The 18,470-nt window shown below is 38.4% G+C and overlaps 2 protein-coding genes across 3 annotated transcripts in view; one reads left to right on the top strand and one right to left on the bottom strand.

The window, feature by feature from the left end:
- Nucleotides 1-18,470, bottom strand: part of RPRD1A (regulation of nuclear pre-mRNA domain containing 1A) — a 711,886-nt gene that overhangs the window by 138,834 nt on the left and 554,582 nt on the right. The gene's annotated exons all lie outside the window — the stretch shown is intronic.
- Nucleotides 1-18,470, top strand: part of ELP2 (elongator acetyltransferase complex subunit 2) — a 41,168-nt gene that overhangs the window by 14,797 nt on the left and 7,901 nt on the right. For both annotated transcript variants that reach the window (XM_050767207.1, XM_050767208.1), the window contains exons 9-18: nt 1,308-1,403; nt 2,507-2,607; nt 2,809-2,940; nt 6,135-6,284; nt 7,742-7,930; nt 10,114-10,183; nt 11,032-11,127; nt 11,267-11,324; nt 12,240-12,312; nt 15,764-15,956. In XM_050767207.1, coding sequence (XP_050623164.1) covers nt 1,308-1,403; nt 2,507-2,607; nt 2,809-2,940; nt 6,135-6,284; nt 7,742-7,930; nt 10,114-10,183; nt 11,032-11,127; nt 11,267-11,324; nt 12,240-12,312; nt 15,764-15,956 — 1,158 coding nt within the window. The remainder of the gene's footprint in view (nt 1-1,307; nt 1,404-2,506; nt 2,608-2,808; nt 2,941-6,134; nt 6,285-7,741; nt 7,931-10,113; nt 10,184-11,031; nt 11,128-11,266; nt 11,325-12,239; nt 12,313-15,763; nt 15,957-18,470) is intronic.

The following is an 18,470-nucleotide window of genomic DNA, read 5'->3' as shown; positions in this document are numbered from 1 at the left end:
TTTCAATTACTGGCCTCAAATGATCCTTCCACCTTGGTGTCCTAAAGTGTTGGGATTACAGTTGTGGGCCACCATTCTTGGCGTGATACTTTGTATTTTCCCATTTTTATGTGAGAGTGAGTCATTTTTCATATGTGAAATAGTTTTCTTCTAAACCATATTAGTAAGATTTTTTAAGTTGCTGAGAATAATGTTTTGTGTTCTCAATAATTTGTAAAATATTACTAGATTTGCAGTTTTAGCATAGGAAGACCTAAAGGAATAATGTAAATTACTTATACATTTTATTGGCCTATAATAAAAGACAAGCTAAATCTCACCATTTGAGTAGTATATTTAATTCTGATTTTCCTATTGTCTAGCCTTAGAACAGAATCCCTGCATGGTAGATGCTGTTGGGATGTTGTTTTTGAAAGAGATGTTTTTGGATGTGTCAGTTATAAAGGGAGTTCTCAGCATTGTTCACCTAGGTGTATTCTGTTTTTTGTTACTATTCTTGGTTGTAAAGTCCATCAGAGTTGAGATTTTAGTGACAGTTTTATGGGGAGAATGAAGAAATTATATAACCAGCATATTAGGAGTAGCTATACCCAAATATTAATTTTTTTCTATTTTCATTATATTGTTTGAAAGGTCAAAATACTGGTTTCATTTTCTTTATTTCTGCATTTATCCTTTAAAAAAATGGGATTTGTAGTTGTCCATTCTTATGCTTCTATAAAGAACTTCCCAAAACTGGGTAATTTGTAAGAGAAAGAGGTTTGCTTGACTCACAGTTCTGCAAAGCTGAGGAGGCTTCAGGAAACAAATTCATAGCAGAAGGGGAAGCAGGCATCTTCTTCACAGGGCATCTCCCACCAGATCCTTTCCTTGACAGGTGGGTCTTGGAGGGATTACAATTCAAGATGAGATTTAGGTGAGGACACAGAGCCAAACCATATCAGTATTTTGGGCTATTATATTCTTACAGTGAGTGAGGATAATAAGGAGGCTGGCATAACTTTTTCTTTCCTCATGGTAGTTTAACAGTGGCTGTCTCAGAAAATTGTAAAAACAGAAGATTTTCCTTCATATTTATTTAAGACCAGCTAGAACAAAATATAAGGAAAAATGTCTAACTTTTTCTCCTATAATTTTTAACAGCAGTTGAGGTTAAAGAAATTTAGAATGCATGTTCTTTTTTTGAATCCTAACTATCATATTTTGTCCTAATTTTTTTTTACATAATTGCCCAACTGGCTTGGTTATGGAAATTTTCTTTTTAGAAGAACTTTGAGGAAATAATACCTTCATTGCTTTTGTTATAGGTGTTAAAATAGCATTTGCTGTTACTCTGGAGACAGTGCTGGCTGGTCATGAAAACTGGGTAAATGCAGTTCACTGGCAACCTGTGTTTTACAAAGGTAGGAAGAAAACCATACACATATTCCTTACTCCAGTTAGATCTTACGGCATGGTAAGCTGACCAAATCAAGTGGAGAATTGTTTTAGTGTGATTAGAAATCTCAAATACAAGACATTTTCAAGTTGACAAAAAGTATAGTACTGCATTCCTGGTGTGCTAGACACTCAATCCCATTGAACATTGAACTCCTAAGTGGGAAAAGTGTGATTCCTGCCATGATGCTGAAACTACCACACCCCCATTAACTTTTTATCTTAGAAGTTTCCACTTGATTATTATGGAATTTAAGAAAAACTGACTTTCAGGCCAACTTCACTGGATCCTTTACCCTCGGTAATAACAAAGTTGGGACCACTCAGCTACATTATTTATGAGAAAGTAAGACTCTGTTACTGCTTCTTTCTTTTGCCCTTTATCTCCATTTATGGAGTGGCAGTTCTGTGCATGTTCAGGCTGGTGCTAGGTTTATAGCTAGATGAGGCATAGCCTCACATTCTTACCTGGCCTCTTCCCCAAGGCAATAACAGCAATAATTAATTCTTAGGCAAACCACCATTCAGCTCTTCCTTACATTATGCCGTGTTTGCTATAATTTAAAAAACAAAAAAGTTGGAATTATAGATATTGAAGACCCCGTTGTATGTTCTTTCCTGAACATTTCCTCTTCATCCTTCTCTAGAGGCAATTACAGTACTGAATTCAGTGCATATCATTTTCATGCATGTTTTTATACTGTTGCTACACATCTATATAGCTATAAACAATATTGTTTTATAGCTATTAAAATGATACCAATATGTATTTATTCTTTTACAGCTTGCCTTTTTAGCTTGCCATGTTTTGGAGCTGTATCCACATCGATTTGTGAAGCTCTAGTTATTTGTTTTTATTGCACGGTAGTAGTCTATTGTCTGAATATCCTACAACCGATTTATCTCTTCTTCTAATGGTAGACATTTGTGGTGTTTGCAACTTTTTGCAATTACAGATAATGCTGCAGTGAACATCCTTGCAGTACCCATGTTGTTTGTTGTGTTTTTCTGGTCATCTACAAACATGATGCTTGTTGATCACCTAAAGGGATTAGGTTTTATTTTTTAGATGGTGTTCTACAGCAGCCAATGAGATTATTGTCGGCTTCCATGGATAAAACCATGATTCTCTGGGCTCCAGATGAAGAGTCAGGAGTTTGGCTAGAACAGGTAAGAGTGTTGGATATTTAAGGAACAGAAAATTAAGTTTTGAACTCTGTATTTAAATCCTAAGTCTATACTGATAGACCTGCAAATTTTCACTGTGTACATTAAAACAGTGGGAATTTAACAGTCTCTGTAATCAGCGGTTTCTGTTGTGAGAAATATAGACTATTGATTAAGAATTGTTTTCTGTCTGTTATTGTACAGGTTCGAGTAGGTGAAGTAGGTGGGAATACTTTGGGATTTTATGATTGCCAGTTCAATGAAGATGGCTCCATGATCATTGCCCATGCTTTCCACGGAGCGTTGCACCTTTGGAAACAGAATACAGTTAACCCAGTAAGAAAAGAGTGTTTAAATAAAGCATTTCTAGTCAAATAGAATGCATCCTAGGTAAATAGTATTTTACTTATAACAGTCTAGAGAAACATAGTAGAGGCACTTTAAGTTCAAGTGACATAACTTTTTTCTGTAGACATTGTTAAGGTATTGAAATTTGCATGTAGGTAAATTTTCTACATAAGTGTACTGTATTCCTTTAAGCTATAGAATTTTTTAATGAGAATTTTTCTGAAATGTGTAACTTTCCTGTCTTCTTAAAAAATTAACATAATTGGATATCTTGTTGGACTGCTAGATCCCTATTATTGAATGAATGTCAGTAATTTATTGTGACTGACATTCAACACCTGGGCATGGTAGCTCATGCCTATAATCTTAGGAACTTGAAAGGCTGAGATGAAGGATTGCTTGAAGCTAGGAGTTTGAAAACAGCCTTGGTGACAGAATAAGACCCTGTCTCCAAAAAAAAAAAAAAAAAAAAAGAGGTAGTCTTCTCTCTTTAGTCATGTAACTGTCTCTCTACAGCATTCCTTCTCTTACTTTGTAATCTCATTTGCTTCTGATCTGCTTCTAGTTTGGGAAAATTAGATAGCAAAAACAGAGTGGCCAAGAGCACAGGCCCTTTCTGCTAGACAGCCTGGGTTCACTTACTAGCTATGTGTCCTTGAGGACATTAGTTAATCCCTGTCTCAGGTTCCTCATTTGTAAAATATGGGTAGTTTTTTTTTTCTTTTTTTTTTTTTTTAACAGGATCTCACTGTCACTCTGCGTGATCATAGCTCACTGTAACCTCATTCTCCTGGGGTTAAGCCATCCTCACGCTTCAACTTCCTGAGTAGCCAGGACTACAGGTGCACATCAGACCCAGCTAATATTTAAAAGTTTTTTATAGACACAGGGTCTTGCTTTGTTGCCCAGCCTGGTCCTGAACTCCTGGCTTTCAAGTGATCCTCCTGCCTCAGTCTCCCAAAGTGCTGGGATTACAGGTGTGAGCCACTGCATCTGGCATGTGGATTGTTAATAGCATCTACTTACAGGGTGTTTTTTTGTTTTTTGTTTTTTGAGACGGAGTTTCACTCTTTTTGCCCAGGTTGGAGTGCAATGGCGTGATCTCGGTTCATTGCAACCTCTGCCTCCCAGGTTCAAGCGATTCTTCTGCCTCAGCCTCCTGAGTAGCTGGGATTACAGGCGCCTACCACCATGCCTGGCTAATTTTGTATTTTTAGTAGAGATGAGGTTTCACCATGTTGGCCAGCCTGGTCTCGAACTCCTGACCTCAGGTGATCCACCTGCCTTGGCCTCCCAAAGTGCTGGGATTACAGCTGTGAGCCACCGCACCCGGCCTGCTGGCAGGGTTTAAAGGCTTAAATGAGTTAACATTTATATGATATGCAAAACAAGGCCTGGCACATACTGGATGCTCTATAAGTGTATTTTATTTTATTATTGTTTTTAATTAACATTTACTGGCTTTTTATAAAGGATATTGCAAAGGAAACAGAGGAAGAGATATGTAGGGTGAGGTATGGGAGAAGGGGTGCCAAGCTTCCATGCCCTCCCTGGCCGTGCCACCCTCCAGGAACCTCCATGTGCTTAGCTATTCGGAAGCTCCCTGAACTGTGTCCTCTTTGGTTTTATGGCAGCTTCATGACATCATTATTTTTTCCCCCAGAGTGGAACCCTCTCATGATTGGGTTTAAGACACACAATCAAACAGGTGGGGAAGATTAAAGGCCTGACCCTGAAGCCTAACATACCCAACATTGTAACTGAAGGCTGTAACAAGGGCTATGGGAGTTTTGAGCCAGAAACTTTTGTCAGAGAAAACCAGTGTACGTAACACCTCAGGCCATGGATCCCTCAGGCCAGGGATCCTTCACATCAAAAAATATAGGCTGGGTGTAGTGGCTCATGCTAGTAATCCCAGCACTTTGGGAGGCCAAGGCAGGAGGATTACTTGAGCCCAGGAGCTTGAGACCAGTCTGGGCAACATAGGGAGACCCTGTCTGTACAGATAATTTTAAAAATTAGCCATGGGCATGCAGCCCTGGGCATCGTTGCAGGCGCCTGTGGTCACAGCTACTTGGGAGGCTGACGCAGGAGGATTGTGTGAGCCTGGGAAGTTGAGGCTGCAGTGAGCCATGGTTATGCTACTGCATTCCAGCCTGGGTGGTAGAGCAAGACCCTGTCTCAAAAAAAAAAAAATGTGTACACGCACAGTCCAGTCCCTCATACTGTATGAATGTCTCCCAGGATGAGACCACTCAGGTTTGCAGATTTCCTTCAATCTTGTCAGGTTTCAGAAGGAGTAGCCTCAGTAAATATTGTATACAATTTCACTTGTTAAGGTATCTGGGATAATTGAGCTAAGACACAATGTCATCTCTTGCTCTGAGACTCTTATAAGTTGTTAATGTGATACTGAATTTTCCTCAATGACCGATTTATTCATTTCTTTACTCTCAGCTACTATTTCTCCTTCTCTCCATTAATACCTACATTGAATTTTCCTTTAAAGGTTAAGTTTTAGTCCCTCTTGAGGTTGTTCAAAAAGATGCTCTGTGGACCAGGCATATGACTTTTTCTATATTTTGTTGTCATTATTTGTTTATATGGTTATTGTTGCAGGCTTCTTAATAGGTGGACCAACTAGGTTTGATTCATTTTTCTGTCCTCTACACCTGTAACTCTTTTTACTTAATAAAGCCATCAGGCCCACATGCAGAAGCCACTGACTCATTTTATACAATATTTTTACATTTTATACAATTTTTATTTAGTTTAATAAATACATAGAACCTAGTATGTACTAGAATTGTCCTGTGTACTTTACAAATGTAACTCATTTAATCCTCATAATAACCCTAGAAGGTAGGTGTTATTATAATAACTGTTTTATTCTATAATTGAGACACAGAAAGGTTAAGTAGTATCTGGCTGCTCAATAAATGATGAATGGAGGGAAATTTCCCACAGTTACTGATTTAGAGGATACAACACGTATTTGAATGCTTAAGCATTCGAATGGATGCTGTGGAAAATGGATCCTGTTATTCTGTGGTGCGATCTTGTATACTTAGCTTTTCACCTTGCCAGAGGGCTTTAGTCTTCTCTGTTATCAGACATGAGTGCTTTACTTTGGTGGTAGTCTTTGAGTATTTTGATATGTGTCATGAGCACTTTCATTGCAGAGAGAGTGGACTCCAGAGATTGTCATTTCCGGACACTTTGATGGTGTCCAAGACCTAGTCTGGGATCCAGAAGGGGAATTTATTATCACTGTTGGTACTGATCAGACAACTAGACTTTTTGCTCCATGGAAAAGAAAAGACCAATCACAGGTAAAATGTCTTATTTATTTATTTATTTATTTATTTTTTCTTGGGATGGAGTTTCATGTCACCCAGGCTGCAGTGCAATGGCATGATCTCAGCTCACTGCAGCGTCCACCTCCCAGGTTCAAGCGATTCTCCTGTCTCAGCCATCTGAGTAGCTGGGATTATATGTGCCCACCACCACACCCACCTACTTTTCGTATTTTTAGTAGAGACAGGGTTTCACCATGTTGGCCAGACAGGTCTCAAACTCCTGACCTCAGGTGATCCACCCTCCTCATTCTCCAAAGTGCTGGGTTACAGACATGAGCCACCGCAGCCAGTCTCTTCTTATTTTACTGAATGTGTTTAAAAGAAAACATCCATGAACACAAGAAAAGTAGGGCAGCTGTGCTAGCCATTAGGAAAATGCAAATTAGAACCATGATGAGATATCACCATATACTCTCTTGAATAGCTAAAGTAAAAAATATATTAACAGGTGCTGGTAAGGATGCAGAGCAACTGAAAGTTTCATACATTGCTTCTGGGGATGCAGAATGATACAGCCACTCTGGAAGACAGTTGGACATTTTATTATTTTTTGTAGAGACAGGATCTTGTTATGTTCCTCAGGCTGGCCTTGAACTCCTGGCTTCAAGTGATCCTCCTGCCTCAGCCTCCCAAGTAACTAAGACTACACATGTGAGCCACTGTGCCCACCTAATTTTTAGATTTTTTGTAGAGACAGGGTCTTGCTCTGTTGCCCAGTTTCGTTATGTCTTGTAATTTTAGGTTTAATTCATTAGGAAGCATTATCAAGTGTACAATAAAAGCCTGAAGTCATATAGTGTTAGATAATAGTAGTGAGGGCAGTTCTTGTTTAAGGAAATTTTCACTGTGTTAGGCAACTAGAATAAAACAAAATGTAAAAGATGGATCCTGTTTTCAAGGAGTTTACCATCTAGCTACAGGGTAGGGCTATAGGTAGGGGGCAGTGGAACTAATGTTTCTGTAATTATTGGATGAAACCAGTTAATTGCTAACTGTTGGCCCTGAGTTCAAACAATTGTAAAACTTCACTACTGGTAAACTTTGAACTGCTATGTGGTAGAGAAAATCAGGATCCTCTGCTTCAGTTTCTGACAGAAATTCATGGAACTGACTATGGGTCAGTCCGTAAGAGCTAAGGAAGTTTGCCACTAACACTACTGCTTCAGTAACACATGGTAGATTCAAATAAACAGAGTTGAGAACTTTGGGAACAGCATCTATAGTCAACTGAAAAACAAGTTAAATGATTTCGAGTGATTTTCTGTGGCTCTTGGTAATTGTTACCAATACTGCCCAGTTGTGGTTTATTCATGGATGAATTTGCCCTATGGTTATATTTCCATTGTATAGTAAATAATTTTCATCTAATAATTTGCTTGTTGAAAATTCAGCTTTGGAATGATCATTTTTGTTTATCCTGTTTTACCCAGGTGACTTGGCATGAAATTGCAAGGCCTCAGATACATGGGTATGACCTGAAATGTTTGGCAATGATTAATCGGTTTCAGTTTGTATCTGGAGCAGATGAAAAAGTTCTTCGAGTTTTTTCTGCACCTCGTAATTTTGTGGAAAATTTTTGTGCCATTACAGGAAAATCACTGAATCATATGCTTTGTAATGTGAGTATTTCTCTAAATATTTTACCTAAATCTACTCCCTTCATTTTAAATTTAAAAAGATTTTTGCCATGGGCTTTAAATGGAATATATAGGCAGAAGGAAAGTAATATTGTTTCTTAATGGTTTGACAAACTTTTTTGTGCACTGTGGGCTGTAATGATTTAAATACTAAAACCAGAAATTTTGTGTACCATATGAGCTCAAAATACTATAAAGCTGCATTAGTGTTCAACTGAGATATGAATATGATGTTTTATCACTGTGTTAGGTACCTAGAATAAAACAAAATAAAAGATGGATACTGTTTTCAAGGAGATTACCATCTAGCTGCAGCGTAGGGGTAGAGGTAGGGGACAGTAGAACTAATGTATCTGCAGTTATTGGATGAGACCAGTTAATTGCCAAATCTTCTGGTACTAAAGTAAATTTCACAGAAGGAAGAGGTCATTGTATTGGAATAATGAGAACATGTTTAATGGGACTTCATTTGGGTGTCGTAAGGGTCTTTTTTTTATGTTTATACGCCCTTCTAAAAAAGATTTGAGCTACTTATAAAAATACATGGATTATAAAAGTTATGAAGTAATTTTGAAAGAAAGAAAATTAGGAAGATAGGTTACACAGAAGTACATATTATATAGCCCTTCACTTAGAGTTGAGTCACAAATTTGGTTCTGAGCTCGAAAAGGGATAAGTACCCTTTTGATAGGCAAAAAGAAGGAGGGGGAGAGAGAAAGAGAGAGCGAGCGAATGAGCATGAGTGAGTGCAAAAGGGAGGCCAGAGCTGTTGTGGTACCTCTTAGAATGAAGACTGGATAGAAGTGGAGAGCATGGGAAAAGTCCATGGTGGAGGATCTTGGGATGCAGGCACAGTCCGACTGTGGGGTGCTGTTGGAGGCTCCTACACAAAGAATGATGAAAAGCATTTTGGAAGAGAGTTATCTGGAAGCTAAGAGACTCTGAAGGCCGTGAAACTAGCACCAGTCTGGGTAAGACTGGAAAAAATGAAATTCATTAGAAATGAAGTATCCAACTAAAATTCCTGGAGTGTATACTCAGCACCTCATGCTACAGGCTTTCTTGATTATGTGAAGAGGATTTAAGATTCTGCTGTGCTTGTTTCTAATAATGGATAATAGGAACAAAATCAAAAGGAAAGCTTTGATTGTGGTTATTATGTAGAGCTAAGCATATGGAGGTGGAGGGGCAGCTAGTTTCAGGATCTGTTCAGTTCTAGGAATTGAAATAGGGTTTTAGGATTCCATGAGAGGCTTAGTCCCAGTTGTACACTTAGTTCTGTGTCCTAAGATACAGGGATCCTATAGAGCGGCGAGGCAAGCTGCTTGCTCTCGTTTGGGTTTTGCTCCCATACTAAGTGTTGGGATAGGTATGTAGGAATGCCTCTTACTGTTCTTTTGCATGTTAGTTTTTCTTGGTTTCTGAGATAAAGCATACTGTTTCTTGTGTCCCAGTTAGCCATTTTTGATGGTTTTAAATTCTTACTGTTCATGTTTGTGTCTAGTTTCAGCTTCTGTATTAAAGTCTAAATTGTACAGAACACTCTTAGCAAATGAACATGTTCCAGTTTTGATGGTTAGCATATAGTTTCACATATAATAATTTGATTGATATAAATTGCAAAATCTAAGCAGATAATTAATTGCCTTTTCAAATGGCACTCATGCAAAGTTTTTAAATACTCAGTTAGTTAGATACATTTAGTGAAAATACTATGACTAATGCTGTAACTGTTCCCTTCTGGGAAGCATCTGTGTCTATATGAGCATCATCAGGGGATATGCCTGTGAGATTATCTTGGAAGTAGAGCTCTGGGCCTTCCATTTTCAGCCCACTGCATTTCCTGTCAGACCCTGAAACCCACTGAAATGTTATGGTTGGATGAGATCCCTTTATGGATGAGAGGATGCCCAACTTTATGGATTGCATGGGAGCTGGACGCCTGGTAGGGCCTGTCTGTTGGAGAGTGATGGCTTAGCATTGCATTATTGGTTCAGAAAGTGAAAGTACGGGTAGACATCCACACAAGATGGTCTTTAAACTGTTTCTCGGCATTTATGAGCATGATTTTTTTGTAGTGTCTGAAGTAACAGTAACTTTTAGTTATAAAATTAGCATGTAAAACTTTAGCATTTAAAATTTAGATATTATATTTCCTATTCTAGCAAGATAGTGATCTTCCAGAAGGAGCCACTGTCCCTGCGTTGGGATTATCAAATAAAGCTGTCTTTCAGGGTAAGGCTTTTGTCTTCAAAATTATTAAACCCATAGTGGTACTTAAACCCCAGTCACACACTTGTGTAATGTCTACCTAATGTTTGTTACAGCTGATTTTTTTAAAATCACAATATATGTATCTATCTTTTCTATCACCTATTTCGTGATGAGTACTCTTTGTACACACTCAGACCACTGAAGTAGATGCAGTTTTCACAAAGCAAGTTTTTTTTTTTTTTTTTTTTTTTTTTTTTGAGACAGAGTCTTGCTCTGTCGTCCAGGCTAGAGTGCAGTGGTGCGATCTCAGCTCACTACAACCTCCGCCCTTCGCCTCCTGGCTTCAAGCAATTCTCCTGCCTCAGCCTCCCAAGTAGCTGGGACTACAGGCATGCGCCACCACACCCAGCTAATTGTTTGTGTTTTTAGTAGAGACAGGGTTTCACCGTATTGGCCAGACTGGTCTGGAACTCCTGACCTCAGGTGATCCACTTGCCTTGGCCTCCCAAACTGCTGGTATTACAGGTGTGAGCCACCACGCCCTGCCACAAAGCATGTTTTTTGGTGTTAGAACTACCGATGAGAATGTGGGTAACGTGAAGAATTGGTTATGTAGTTTTAAAAGTTTGGAAACTGATAGATCAAAGAAAATGGAAAGAACCTTTATGGAGTTGATTAATGCCGCCAGGAGCATGTTTGGAAAATACTGGAGTAATGGAAATACTCTTGCTTTTAGAATCACATGGACACAGCTGTGAATTACACCACTTTGAATTACCGCTGCTTTCTATCTGGTGGCCTTAATATTGAGACGAGCAAAGGAGATATAAAAATAGTGACCATATTCTTGATGTGTTTCTTCAAACTAGGAGATATAGCTTCTCAGCCTTCTGATGAAGAGGAGCTGTTAACTAGTACTGGTTTTGAGTATCAGCAGGTGGCCTTTCAGCCCTCCATACTTACTGGTAAGAAGTGACAAAGACAATTTAATAAATCACTAGAACACACAGTATGTTATCTATTGCTGCTGACCTAAATAAGTGCTATAGAATTCACTTTTGTATTTGGATGAATGTAGAAAAAAATAGGTTCAATTTATTCTAGAGCCTCCCACTGAGGATCATCTTCTGCAGAATACTTTGTGGCCTGAAGTTCAAAAACTGTAAGTTAAACTGTATTTAGCTCTTTGGTCTGATTCTGTCATAACTTGTGATTTTTCCTTCCCACCCCACAATTTGATTTCTCCTTTTCTTCCTTCTACCTATCATTTTCCTCCACCTCTATATATCTCTTAGTGGCTCTTCATAAGGAATGAGAATTAAACCTCACGTTTATTTCTATATTACTATTTATTGTGTTCATTAGTTTTGTTTATTCATCTTATTCTTAAAGTAGAGAAGCATAACATTATATATTTTTTCTTTGTTAAAAAGACTTGGCTGGGTACAGTGGCTCACACTTGTAATCCCAGCACTTTGGGAGGCCATAGCAGGAGGATCACTTGAGGCCAGGAGTTTGAGACCAGCCTTGACAATGTAGCGAGACCCCATCTCTATAAAAAATTTTTAAAAATCAGCCAGGCGTGATGATGCACGCCTGTAGTCCCAAGCTACTCAAGAGGCTGCGGCTGGAGGATTGCTTCTGCCCAGGAATTTGAGGCTGCAGTGAGCCATGATTGCACCACTGCACCCCAGCCTGGGTGACAGAATGAGACTTTGCCTTGAAAAAAAAAAAAAAAGACTTAAGTTTTGTTGTTAGTCATGGTTTTTTGTCTTTGATGGTTCCTGATGAAAACCTTTCCATGGTTTATTGTTTAGATACTGGCTGTTTGAAAGTAGGAGGTGCAAACTTGTATGTTAATTGTTTGAATAAGTTATATTACTTATAGGAAACTGGCATTTTTCTCCCATCTCCCTGTCTTTCTCTCAAATGTTTGCCTGGACGAACATATAATGTTCCTCAAAAGAACTGTATGTTAGCTAAAGAGATTGATGTTACTCTTTTTACTTTCAAAAATTGTGTGGCATGAGAATAGATTTATTTGCTAATAGTATATATCTTTCTTTTTAAATTTTAGATATGGGCATGGTTATGAAATATTTTGTGTTACTTGTAATAGTTCAAAGACTCTGCTTGCCTCAGCTTGTAAGGTAGGCAATTTTACTTTTGATTCTGCTTGGTCACAGGTTATTTGGGTCGTCAGGCTCCTGCAAGTTTGGTAATGATTTAGGCAGAACTCTACGTGAAAGGCCATTAATCCTTGGTTTTTTTAATCTTACTTTCTCAATTTCTCTTACCCTTGTGTCTCTTCAAAAGCTTATGGTTTCATTTTAAGGCTGTTTCAGCTGCACATTTTGAGCTTATCTGTGCCCCCCTACTAAAAGTGATTTAATCAAATATCTCAAAATGACAACTGGAATCCCAGCTACTCAGGAGGCTGAGACATGAGAATCACTTGAACTCCAGAGGCGGAAGTTGCAGTGAGTCGAGATCGCGCCACTGCACTCCAGCCTGGGTGACAGAGTCAGACTCTGTATGTAAAACAAGGATATCTCAAAATGATGCTAAAAATGTGATAAATTTTAAATAATTGGAGTCCTAGAGACACAGGGAAATGAGAAGAGGAAATCTGGAGTGAAGTCCATCAGACTTTTTTTGAGGACACTCTTGGCACTGACCTAAGGCAGATGACTTTTGCATTTACTTAGAAGGATGATCTTGAATTCATCATTCAGTATTTATCCATATCCTATGGATATAGCAGTTATGGAGGATTATCTGAAGGGTCTGAAACCCACACATTCCTCTTAAATTTTCTGAAATTTATTTACTTGTTTTAAATATGATGGTAAGAGCTGCCCACCTGCATGGGCTCGTGTCCCTGCTTTTACTGTGGATTTATGCTGCTGATCTGCATTGAGAGGCATCATAAGAAATACTGCTGTGCTTCCCCTACACCCACCACTACCCTACTTGTTTATTCTTTGAAATGGTACTGAGAGGACTTCCTTCTCTTATAGGAGCCTTTGGGGAAAATGGAGTTTAGTAGTTCAACTGTCTGGGCTTCTACTGAGTGGATAATTTGTTTCTAACTTAGGGCACTGTGAATCCTGTAATTGATTTTTTTTTCCCCTTTTCAAGTTGACTCACAAGATGTACATCCTCTAAACATTTTTTAAACAGCTGTATTTAGGGTTATTAACATACTATAAATTGTATGTTTAATGTAAGCAATTTGATAAGTTTTGACATATTTATCCCTGTATAAATCATCATTACAGTCAAGATACTGCATATATCCATCAACCCCCAACATTTTCTATGCTCTTTGGCAATTCCTCTTTTCTACGTTTCCCTTTCCCCTCCTGCCTCCATCCCTAGGAAACCATTAGTCTGCTTTTTGTCGTGATAGAGTAGTTTGCATTTTCTAAAATTGTATATAAATAGGATCATGTAAGTATGTACTTTTTTGGTTTTGCTTCTTTCATCATAATCGTTTGAGATTTATCCATGTTTTTGCGTGCGTCAGTAGTTCATGCCTTCTTAATGCTGAGTAGTTTTACCTTGTACAGATGTACCACCATTTGCTGATCCATTCACTTATTAATGGACATTTGGGTTGTTTTCCAGTTTTGGGCTTTTAGCGATGGTACAGTTATGAAAATTTATGTACAAGTCTTTGCATGGATATATGCTTTCATTCTCTTGAGTACATAACTGTGAATGGAATTGTTGGATGGTATGGTAGGTATATATTTAAAATTTTAAGACATTGACATGCTGTGTTCCCCAGTGGTTACACATTTTTGCAGCAGTGTATTAGATTTCCAGTTGCTCTGCACCCTCACCAGCACTTAATATCAGTCTTTTTAACTTTAACCATTCTAGTAAGTGTGTAACAGCTCATTATGGCTGTGATTTGTATTTCTCTAATGATATTAAGCATCTTTTCATGTGCTAATTTTTTATCCATGTGAAAATATGGTGAAACTATTCAAATCTTTTGCCCATTTATTTATTAGATTGTTTTCTTATTGAGTTTTGAAAAGTTTTTAAAATTTTTTTTATAGATTTAGGAGTACAAGTGCAACTGTGTTACATGGATATATTGTGTCTTGTTGAACTCTGGATTTTAGCATACCCATCACTTGAATAGTATACATTGTACCTTGAGTATTTCATTCCTCAACCCCTCCCACCTTTTTGATTCTCCAGTGTCTACTATTATTCCATGCTGTATGTCCATGTGTACCCATTGCTTAGCTCCTACTTGTAAGCAAGGATGTCTGGTTTTTGGCTTTCTGCTTCTGAGTCATTTCACCACTTAGGAGAATGGCTTCTAGTTCTATCCATTTTGCTGCAGAAGAAATGATTTCATTGTTTTTTATGGCTGAGTAGTAATTCATGGGGGGGGTGTGTGTGTGTGTGTATACGCACCACATTTTAAAAAACCAATAATCCATTGATGGACACTGAACAGTTTTTTATATACCCTGGATACAACTTTATCGGATGTGCTTATGTAGATATTTTTTCCCAGTGGCTTGTCATTCTCCTAACAGTGTCTTTCAAATGGCAGATGTTTTATGTTTGGGTGAAGTCCAGTTTTATCGATTTTTTTTTTTAATTTAGGTTGTGTCCTTCTTATATCTAATCTTTAACTCAAGGTCACAAGGATTTTTCTGTTGTGTTTTGTTCAAGGAGTTTTATGGATTTTTAAGTTTTGCCTTTAGACCTATGATACTTAATTCATGTATTTGTCATGGAATATAGATTAAAGTTGATTTTCTTTTATTGTAGATACCAGTTTCAGCATCATTTTTTAAAAAGACTATCCCTTCATCACTGTGTTTTGTCCCTTTGTCTAAAGTCACTTGTTCATATATGTGGGTCTGTTCCCTAGACTTTATTGGGTTCTATTGATCTTTTTTGATATGATGCCAGTACCATACTCTCTTAGTAACTATAGTGTTTTAATAATACATCTTGAAATTAGGAAGTATAGAGTTATTTTGGCTATAGTAGATCCTTTATTTTGCATTTTAGAATCAGCTTAAGAGTTTCTACAAAAATACCTGAAGGTATTTTAATGGAGATTGCATTGATTCTCTAGATTAATTTGGGGAGAATTTTAACAATATTGAGTGTTTTGACATATGAATGCAATATATCTGTCATTCCTTCAGGTCTTTAATTTCTCTCAGGATTGATCTTTTTAAAAGTAAACCATTTATTTTGGAATAATTTTCATTTTTTTTTCCCCTCCATATCACAGTTTTTCATTTCATTTTTTCCCCCTCCATGTCACAGTTTTGATCATGGAATAATTTTTTAAGGTCTGAGAGCTACAGTGAAAAGGAAAAAAAAAAAAAGCAAGCATGATAATATTAGTCCCTGATGATTTGTTTTTTCTAATCCCAGTCATCTGTAATTCTTCCCAGAGATTAGAAATGGTTGTAGTACGTTATCTCCTAGGAATTTTTTTTTAAATTCAAACAGATAAATAAAATATACTCATAGAAACAATGTGTTGTTTTTAAAATGGTTTCTCTTCAGTTTATTTTTACTTACTAGCTTTATTGTTTCATCTCTGTCCTACAGGCAGCTAAGAAAGAGCATGCAGCTATCATTCTTTGGAACACTACGTCTTGGAAACAGGTGCAGAATTTAGTTTTCCATAGTTTGACAGTCACGCAGATGGCCTTCTCACCCAACGACAAGTTCTTACTGGCTGTTTCCAGAGATCGAACCTGGTCATTGTGGAAAAAGCAGGATACAATCTCACCTGAGTTCGGTAAAACAGCTTCTGATTGGGAAAGTTACTAGTGAAACAGTTATGTCCATTTTATCTACATTAAGCAGCTTTAGTTAAGACAAAGATAACAGAGTAAAGGGTAGAGCCTCATGTCTTTGAAGCCTTTCAAAGTTCTTGGATAACTGAGGAAGACTTGACCTTCCTCGTAGGATTTAAATGGAGATGATCTTTGTTTGGGTTGACCTACTTGTGATTATATAGTCAAGATGGCATGTATTCAGATATCTCAGTTCAAGAAACATAAACGTTTGTATGTAGGAAGTTAGGTTTTGCAAATGGTGATAGAATGCTACCACAAAACCTAATGGATGACATATCCTGAGCTAGGATTTTATGGGACAGGAGTAATGAAGATACAACTAAGAAAACTCATGGTTGAGTGGTTTCTTCTCTCTGAACGATTTTATTAATATAGTACTCTTTTAAATTATGAAATACAGAGGAAACCATTATCCTTAGCTTTTTCCTACCCTCTCCAGTCACCTCCTTCATTGAGAAGGGCATACTAGGCATCCGTCTGGATAACATGACCCCTGAGCAAGGTGTTAGCCCACCTACCCACATTCTACTCTGAACCTGGCATAAACTGAAAAAAAAAAAAAGGACTAAAAACCTTTGTGTAGTTGGGGCAGTGGCCTATTCCTATTCCCCCAGTTTCTTTTGGTGGATAAGTTCTAGAGAGTGTTTAAAGTATATTTAAGTTGTTTAATCCTGTTTTTAATTTTTCCATTGATAAGACTCACATACAGTTTGGTTTTGTGATATTTCTAGTCTGTTTCTTGTGTTTTAGAGAATACCCAGGGACTGTAAAGTATACTCAGCAATATGTTTTAGAACAGACTGTTTTCTTTTGCATCACTAATCTTTTCCTAACATGCAGCATTTGCTGTTTAAAAAGCTAAAGTTGTCCAGGCACAGGGCTCATGCATGTGATCCCAGCACTTGGGAGGCCAAGGTGGGTGGATCACCTGAGGTCAGGAGTTGAAGACCACCCTGGCCAACATGGTGAAACCCCGTCTCTACTAAAAATACAAAAATTGGCTGGGCGTGGTGGTGCATGCCTGTAATCCCAGCTACTTGGGAGGCTGAGGCAGGAGAATAGTTTCAACCTGGGAGGCAGAGGTTGCCAAGATGGTACTAAGATGAGCCAAGATGGCACCATTGCACTCCAGGCAGAGGTTGCCAAGATGGTACTAAGATGAGCCAAGATGGCACCATTGCACTCCAGCCTCTGCGACAGAGCAAGACTCCATCTCAAAAAAAAAAAAAAAAATTAATTAAAGTTGGTTGGGTGTGGTGGCTCACACCTGTAATCCCACCACTTTGGGAGGCTGAGGCAGGTGGATCATTTGAAGTCAGGTGTTTGAGACCAGCCTGGCCAATATGGTGAAATCCCATCTACTAAAAAATGTAAAAATTAGCCAGGTGTGGTGTGCATGCCTGTAATCCCTGCTACTCAGGAGGCTGAGACAGGAGGATTGCATGAACCCGGGAGACGGAGGTTGCAGTGAGTGGAGATCCCACCACTGCACTCCAGCCTGGGCATTAGAGTGAGACTTCGTTCTCCCTGCAAAAAAAAATTTGTATTAATAATGTATTTATTAATTTGTTGTATCTTTATGAATTATGGAGTAATAATACAGTCTTATTCCCTCCTCATAAACAGTTATGTGGTTTTTGTTTTTAAGGGTTTGTTTTTTTTTTTTTTTTTTTTTGAGACAGAGTCTCGCTCTGTCCCCCAGGCTGGAGTGCAGTGGCGCGATCTCGGCTTACTGCAAGCTCCGCCTCCTGGGATCACGCCATTCTCCTGCCTCAGCCTCCTGAGTAGCTGGCACTACAGGCGCTCGCCACCGCGCCCGGCTAATTTTTTTTTGTATTTTTAGTAGAGACGAGGTTTCACCGTGGTCTGAATCTCTTGACCTTGTGATCCGCCCGCCTCGGCCTCCCAAAGTGCTGGGATTACAGGCGTGAGCCACCGCGCCCGGCCGGGTTTTTTTTTTTTTTTTTTTTTTTTTTTTTTAGACGGAATTTCCCTCTTGTTCCCCAGGCTGGAGTACAGTGGTGTGATCTTAGCTCACTGCAGCCTCCACCTCCTGGGTTCAAGCGATTCTCCTGCTTCAGCCTCCTGAGTAGCTGGGATTAAAGGCACCCGCTACCACACCTGGCTAACTTTTTGTATTTTTAGTAGAGATGGGGTTTCATCATGTTGGCCAGGCTAGTCTTGAACTCCTAACCTCAGGTGATCCACCCGCTTCTGCCTCCCAAAAGTGCAGGGATTACAGGCATGAGCCACTGTTCCTGGCCAACAGTTATGTGTGTTAGGTTTAGTCTGTATAAGGGCTAGAAGTTGCCTTACACTTAAATCTTAAAAGGAAAATATTTTCTTAAGATTTCTTTTTTTAAACATTAAGTGGTGCATTAATCTTTTTTCTATAGCCTAATATGCAAATCTGCCTACTTTGAGTACGGCTAAATAGCTTCAGGCTTCTTCTA

Source organism: Macaca thibetana, chromosome 18, assembly GCF_024542745.1.
Source record: "Macaca thibetana thibetana isolate TM-01 chromosome 18, ASM2454274v1, whole genome shotgun sequence".
Classification (NCBI taxonomy): domain Eukaryota; kingdom Metazoa; phylum Chordata; class Mammalia; order Primates; family Cercopithecidae; genus Macaca; species Macaca thibetana.
The sequence above is the reverse complement of the archived record's forward strand: the minus strand, read 5'-3'. Positions and strand labels throughout refer to the sequence as shown.